The sequence below is a fragment of the Triticum urartu genome, chromosome 6 (genome assembly GCF_003073215.2).
Source record: "Triticum urartu cultivar G1812 chromosome 6, Tu2.1, whole genome shotgun sequence".
Taxonomy (NCBI): domain Eukaryota; kingdom Viridiplantae; phylum Streptophyta; class Magnoliopsida; order Poales; family Poaceae; genus Triticum; species Triticum urartu.
In genome coordinates this window covers 49509356-49516622 of record NC_053027.1, presented here as the reverse complement: position 1 = coordinate 49516622, position 7267 = coordinate 49509356, and the positions used below count along the sequence as shown (strand labels likewise).

At 43.7% G+C, this 7267-nt stretch overlaps 1 protein-coding gene across 3 annotated transcripts; it reads right to left on the bottom strand.

The window, feature by feature from the left end:
- Window positions 1-212: 212 nt before the first annotated feature.
- LOC125517472 (protein LPA3) lies at window positions 213-7045 on the bottom strand. Of its 3 annotated transcripts, XM_048682666.1 has the most exons (9): window positions 4287-4501; window positions 4019-4195; window positions 2496-2543; window positions 2358-2397; window positions 2173-2273; window positions 1702-1894; window positions 1499-1597; window positions 1274-1391; window positions 213-742 (listed from the first exon to the last, which is right to left on the bottom strand). In XM_048682666.1, the coding sequence occupies exons 1-9, from the start codon at window positions 4356-4358 to the stop codon at window positions 622-624; spliced, it is 969 nt and encodes a 322-aa protein (XP_048538623.1). In that variant the 5' UTR covers window positions 4359-4501; the 3' UTR covers window positions 213-621. The 3 variants fall into 3 exon arrangements, 1 of the variants encoding a protein (XP_048538623.1); XR_007287620.1 differs by lacking the exons at window positions 213-742; window positions 1274-1391; window positions 1499-1597; window positions 1702-1894; window positions 4287-4501 and adding an exon at window positions 4736-7045 and having other exon boundaries at window positions 2358-2552; XR_007287619.1 differs by lacking the exons at window positions 213-742; window positions 1274-1391; window positions 1499-1597; ... (2 more) ...; window positions 2358-2397; window positions 2496-2543 and adding an exon at window positions 4736-7045 and having other exon boundaries at window positions 4041-4195; window positions 4429-4506.
- Between the last annotated feature and the right edge of the window lie 222 nt (window positions 7046-7267).

Genomic DNA, 7267 nt, shown 5'->3' with positions numbered 1-7267 from the left:
GGTCTCCTCACGTTTTAGCTTAGGCTTGGGAGCCAACAGGAATTTGCAAGACCGGTTGTAACAGACATTGAGTATGCCGGATGTTACACTTCCGTGGCGAGCTCAAAGGGGAAGAACTTTCGATGACCCCATTAATTCTGCCATCAGAGGCATCAGGCAAGTTACCTCACCCCCAATATCAGGATCTTTTTCCACATAGATATACACAAGGATGGCATTTAAGATTTCTTATTAATTCCATGATATCATAACCACCATAAGGTACCAAGTTTAAGCCCCAGGAAAAAAATCTATAATTGATGAGTTCTTTTTTTCCAATTCCCCACAGGTGCGTCAGGCCATTCATCTGGTCCACCATAGTATTCCAAGATAGGACAAGCTGACCTGGCATGAGTGTTGCGCCTACTGGAGATACATGCGTTCCCCAATCCACTATTCCCTATCTACCTAAATTTTATGTCCTCCACAACAAGACCATGATGAATCTCTAGAGCATATACATTTGGGAAAGAACTCTTGCAGACTTTTGCTTCCCTCGGATGATTACTGAAAGCTTCATTTTCCCCCATTTTCTTTAGGATATCTATTTTCCCTTTTCTCTGAGGTAACTCTAGGAACTTTCTAGGCAGAAGGAAGTATGTCGAGGGCCACTTCTTTCAGTGACGGCATCTCCTCTTGTTCATGCAAACAGACAAAGCTGCCACCTACTTTTCTCAGCACCTTCCAAGGGCCAGGGTAACACCTGCCGAACAGACAAGAATATTTTCGCTAAGTTATTCAATGTGAGGTTCCTACTGATTACTGAATAGAGCATTGTGTTGATCGGACTACCATATCAAATCATCAATAAGACAACATTACAGAGTTATTACATGCATACAGTACGGACGAGATGGCTGAATAAAAAAATATGTCTTATAATACACGTTAAGTAGGAATGCCTAAAAACTATATATGCGTAGAAGGTCATGCAGCTAATAATAAGAGTTTTAGTGCTACAAGAATTGATATTTCAACGCAACAAGGATGTTAACAAATTTATGTCCAGAAGCACAAGATATATTGTAATACGACTATGTTAAAAATTATTCATGCAAACATATGGACCTATACATTATTCAAGGTAGATTTGGGGAGAAACCAAACGTTAATACTCCCTCCAATCCATATTAATTGTCGCTGTTTTAGTACAACTTTATACTAAAATTGTATTAAAGCAGCGACAATCAATATGGATTGGACGGAGCAACATGTTCAGGAAAAGAATGCAAACCTGAAAAGTACTCCCCCTTTGGACCCTTTAAAATTGTGAATATAGTATACAGTCTCCAGTTTCGGAAGAAAGGTCTTGGAAAGTTCACCCAGCTTTGGATAGAAAAAGGGCGGGTAATCTTCGCTTATGAAGGAAGTCAAATTTATAAAACCAGAATCACAGAATAATTGTTTCTACTACGTTCAAGATAATCAATTAAACATGAAGTTCTATACTGAAGGATACATCCACTTCTTATCCGATCTAGTTCTCCATTGAAGATAATCATTTTCCGTTCTGTATTAAGAACTGCTTCCTTGTAAAGCTCTTCCACCACAAGCATTTCTACAAAACACCATTGACATCTTATTATAGCAGCAAACCTCAACTTTGACTGAACAGTACAGTAAGGAGGGATAGCTCAAATTTCAAAAATCAGCAGAGGTCACCATTGACATTGAAATAGGGATAAGCCACAAGGAATATCTCGTCTTCAGGCCGCACACGGTCTGCCATTTTGACCTTCGTTGTAAAACCAAAATCTTCGAATAAGGATGGTTTTGTTAGGTAATCCAATTTCAATGAACACCCTTCAAAAGCTGACTGTCTCGCAAAAGTAACCTCTTTTGCCTCAGGGAAGAACTGAAACATGTTGAGACGGAACAGTAAAATTTGGAAAAAGATTCAAAGGAATAGAAACTTGAGCACAATACAAGTATACCTATTTAAAGTTCGTTACTATCCAAAATAAAATACTTTAATCACATGGTATCGGCCAAAGCGTACCCATTGCATAAGCTTGCTTTTTTTTTTACTGTAAAGCATAAGCTTGCTTGCTATAATGGAGGTCCAAATCCACTCACAAAACTAAATTGTAGGCATAGATACTAATGAATAGAAGAATGCAAAGAAAGACATACAATTCTGGTCCTGGTAACTTTCTCTGCAGGTACGAAGCGATCACAAAATTCTCTAATGAGAAGCATGCTTCCTGTCATCTCGATTCCACCTTCGCCATCACCTGAACAGAAACAAATTGGAGCTTTTTCACGTTACAAATAACTTATAGTAAGTTAAGTATACAGAAAGCTCATCTATATGGAACCTGGTACAGATTGTAGTCCTGCTGTAGGAAACTCTATTTCCTGTATTATATGATATATACAAAATCACTGGCAAAAAAGAAGAGAAAAGAAAAAAGTAAAGCCAAGTATGTGATAAGAATGACGGTCCAGTCACTCACCAATAGCTGTTTTCCATCCTTAAAAGCTGATTCTGTAGCTTCTTTAGCCTGAAATCACTACAGGTATAGCCCATTAGTCCTAACATCATTCATGCATCTTCTTTCAGAAGAAACACTGTTATCCAAGCTACAGTGAATGCACTAATTGCATTGTTCGTCATCAAAGTAAGGACTTAATATGATCGCCCTCTCTGCCGCATAAGCATGTGAGAGAAGATGGTACCAACAAGGTTAGCTCAAACTGTACCACCAATTTAGGATGTTCACGGATTCTATCCAGTCTACAGTATCCAGATACAGTATAGTGTCGAGTTGCTGGGCACAAAACTCCACACAACCATTCATATCTGTTACTCGCTTTTTTAACTGAAACTATTGAGCAGGACCCGACAGTAAAATGTATGAAAAGACGACATTTACAAAGAAGGGGGTGAGGTGAAAGTACAAAGAGAAGAACAAAGAAGCTCAGCCCTGGCTATCCAGCCAAGTGGTAAGATATGGTCGATTAATCATTAATCTCCTTCATTCTGTAAGAAGGAAGAGGTTCTTAAAAACGAAGGACTAGGAGTTAGGCTAGGATTGGCATTTCCAAAAATCTTGGAAATTTCTCTGTTTCCAAATGTTCCAGGCAGCAATATGACCTCCATCAAGAAAGGTTTAAAGAGGCTTTGGCAGAGGATAACAGGTTTTCCATCCCATCACATCACAACAAGGGAAGAGGTTAAGAGTTTCCCAACTATCCTTGCTGATGCTGCAGGTCCAGAACAGATGATCCTTGTTCTCAAGGAGCCCTTCATTGCGAAGAATGCAGTTGACACCATCATCTAAGTGTAAATTCCTTCCTCAGCATGTCCTTGGTGTTGAGGCGATCATTGAGAAGAAGCCAGAAGAAATCCATGGCTTTAGAGGGGATTTGGAATTCCATATCCAGTTGGAGTACATAAGGTCTTGGATGGAGCTGAAGGAAAGGTTGTAGATCTTGGTTGCCCAGAAAGAGGTTCCCAGCTGAAACTCCAAATATCAGCACCAGAGGGATTAGGATTGCGTCGAGTAACAATCTGCCTGACAACTGTCCGCAACAATAACTTTGCAGCATGAAGAGATAGATCTAAAAAATGCTGCGCCTAAATGTGGAATGTTGGTTTTCCCACCTAATTGCGAAGGTAGCCCAATTGAATATGTAACATGCGTAACAAACTGACAATGCATAAACCACTCTACTGCTTATCTAGGTAAGTTCAATAAGCAAAGTAGGCCACCGAAATATTTTTCAATAATATGTCACAAATGGCGTAGCTAGTAGCCTAGTATACAGATATTTCACAACTGCCTGAAAGACAAAGGATTTAACATTTGGTCATTTGAGGTGTGAGTTCATCTCAAGTACAGCTGCACACAATGAGATGCAGGGCCCATATAAGCAAAGCGACTAATATGGGCATGTAAAACTGGCACCACACCAAAGGCCCCAGAACATTGTAGGAACTACCAGTTGTCAATAAACAAGTTTTCACCGGAATTACCTGCACTATGAGTTCTGTGTAATCGCTTGGGAAATTTGCACTGAAGACGTCACGGGTGCTCTGGTCCCCAGTGACAGCGCAGACATGGAACCAAGTTCTTAAATTCCTCCTTGATATAGTGAAAATGCTCCCACCACCATCACCACTGCTAATTGTAGGAAATCTCCAATTTGGAACCTTCACAAAATAAACAAAATGCATGAATAGAAAGCTCAAATTTAAAGGGAAAGAAAGGGATGAAATATATAGCTTGTTTGGGATGGTGTACTTGTTTATGCGGGGCAGATGGTTTAAAGGTAAATGGTGCGTTGGAGATTGAATAATTGGTTGCCATGGCCATTGAAGCCTGGGGGTGGGTGGTTCAGACGGAGGGCGAGAGGGGTAGGGGGAGAGGGAGAGGGAGAGAGTACCAGTGTGTGGTAGTGGAGGGAAATTGCTATCGAAGTACCAGTCTGTTTGGCAAGGCATTACTGTGTGGTCTCCAATTGCTGTGATGGGAAAAATATCTTGCCTGTCATGACAGCGACATCTAGTTGTATGCATATGCTGCTATTGGCTGATAAGACAATGCAGACTTTTCTTATCTGGTTTATCCTAAAATATTGATATAGTGGGCCAATGTAGTCTTGCTGAGAAACTCTGACTCTTTGCTGAGAAATGAATGTCTGAATGAAATTTAAAGGAATACCACTAATGCAGAGTTGATGGCTCCAGTACCTCACTGTCTTGTTTTTAACTTCTTGATTACGATCTTGGAAGGGGTCATCGCTAAAGAATTGAACAGGCTCCAACACATCACTATCCTATCCTTTCAAGAACTCATTTGGGCGTACCCCCGGCCCCTGACAAAAAAAGACAGTGTTTTCCCAAATTTTGGACTCTGGAGCCAACAGTGCCGTCAACTGATCTCACAGACTGCCAGAGTTCCATTTTTCATAACCTTATCACATCGCCCCTTCTATCATGACAGAAAGGTTATCAACCTCCTGGCATATCTGATCAATTAGGGGATGTGTATTGTCATTTGATGAGAAGGAAACAACCTCCCCCTTCAGCTCAACCCAACTACACCCTGTCTCCTTCTTTAAGCCCTGCTCTTTCATGAATCCTCTAACATTGGCAGCACTGCTCCACATCTCTTTGGCAGCATATAAGTTTGCCAAGAGTGTATACATTCCTCCATCAGAAGGTTGCGCCTGAAGGACATTCTTTGCAATGACTTCTCCAAGCTGAACATCTCCGTGAGCATTACATGCGCTAAATAGTGTCTCCCATGCATTTACTTGAAGGTCAGATGGGATTTTTCTTGTGAATGCATAAGCTTGGTGTACAAAACCAGATCTTCCTAGGAGATCAACCATACAGGAATAGTGATCAGACCTAGGAATCAAGTTCCAATCTTCTTGCATGCTTCTAAAATAACGACAACCTTCATATAAATAGCCTTTGTGTGCACAAGAAGACAATACACTAAGAAAGGTTGCATGGTCTGGACGAAACCCATCTTCAGTCATCTTGTGAAAGAGTTTCAGAGCTTCAGCAGCCATACCATGATAAGCATATGTCGCAATCATGGCATTCCATGTCACTGTATCTCGCTGCAACATCAATTCGAAAACTTGTGAGGCTTCAGCGATTAGCCCACACTTTGAGTACATAGATATCAATGAGCTCATTACCAAAGCATCACGCTCAAAGCCAGTTTTGACTGCACAGAGATGCACCATTTTTCCACATCCAAGCGCAACAAGAGAGGCGCAGATAGAAATAACAACGCTCAAAGTGGCTTGGTTTGGCCTGAGTCCTCCTCTGGTCATTTCTGACAGCAAAGCTAGTGCTCCTTCATCTTTGTACCCAGAGATCAATGTGTTCCACGAGGTCTCATCTTTCTCTGGCATTCTTCTAAACCAGGTATTTGCACTAGCCATGTCCCCTTGTTGAACATAGCCTTGCAAGATCGTGTTCCAAGATACGAGATCCCTATTTGGCATCTCAGCAAACAATCTCAACGCATCATCCACCCTCTCGCTCTGCACGAAACCACCGATCATTGTGTTCCAAGCAATAGCATCCCGATCAGGCATTTCCTCGAACACCTTCCACGAAGCATCAACGTCTCCATTCTGCAAGTACCCACGCATAATGGCTGTCCGAGATATCGTGTCCTTCTGGGGCATCTCATCAAACAGGCTCTGCGCAACCTGCATCCTCCCAGCCCGCGCGTAGCCTGTGATCATAACATTCCACGAGACAGGGTTCCGTCTCTGCATCCGGACAAACAGCTCCTCGGCGTCCTTCAAGCAACCAAGCGCGACGTAACCCGACAGCAACGCGTTGCAGACAGACGTCGACGGGGAAGGCGCGCGGTCAAAGAGCTCCCTCGCCTCATGGACACGCCGCCTCCTGATGTAACCGGAGATCATGGTCAGCCACGAGACGTCGTTCCTCGACGGCATCGCGTCGAACAGCTCGCGCGCCTGCTCGACCATCCCGTTGCGCATGTAGCCCGACATCATCGCGTTCCAGGAGACCACGTTCCGGTCCGGCATCCGGTCGAAGAGCTCCCTGGCCTCGACGACCCTCCCGCTCCGCGCGTAGCCGGTCAGGAGCGCCGCCCATGAGATGGAGTTCCTCGCGGGCATCGCGTCAAACGCCCTGCGGGCGTCCGCGAGCATCCGGTTCTGGACGAAGCCCGAGAGCATGCAGTTCCACGTGAACACGTTCCGCTCAGGCATTTCGTCGAACAGTCGGCGCGCGGCGGCCACCCTGCCGGCGCGGAGGTGGGAGGTGATGGCGGAGTTCCATTGGAAGATGTCGCCGCCGGCGGGCGCAGGCGGGGCCGGGGCGCGGCCGCAGAAGCGGCGGAGGGGAGTAGAAGCCCAGTGGGGTCCGCGGGTTGGTTGCAGAAGTTTCTGGAAGGTTCTTATCATGCTCACAGGCGATTGGAGGGGAGAAGAGGTGCGTGGCTGCAACGACGGGTGGGCTTTGCTTAAGTTTTGAAGATGTCGCAAATGAAATCAAGCACTTTCGAAGAAAACCAGAATTAAATACAGTACTACTGAAATTCTTGAAAAAAAATTGTTTTTTCAGATACACCAACTACAAGGTATAGATGCCTGACATACGCAACTATACTACCCTCACATAACTCTAACCACTACACACACGACATGTGGAGCTTGACGAATACGAGTGGAATGAATTACAAAAATACCACATTCTTAGGCCTTAGTCGGTTTGAAGGATTTT

Bases quoted from the DNA above. Each gene is read 5' to 3' on its own strand.
- LOC125517472 (XM_048682666.1), bottom strand. From the start codon at position 4,358: ATGGCCATGGCAACCAATTATTCAATCTCCAACGCACCATTTACCTTT. The intron at 1,392-1,498 runs GTATCCTTCAGT...TCATAAGCGAAG, and splicing joins AGATCGGATAAGAAGTGGAT to ATTACCCGCCCTTTTTCTAT. The intron at 743-1,273 runs GTTTGCATTCTT...TCTGTTCGGCAG, and splicing joins AAAGGGGGAGTACTTTTCAG to GTGTTACCCTGGCCCTTGGA.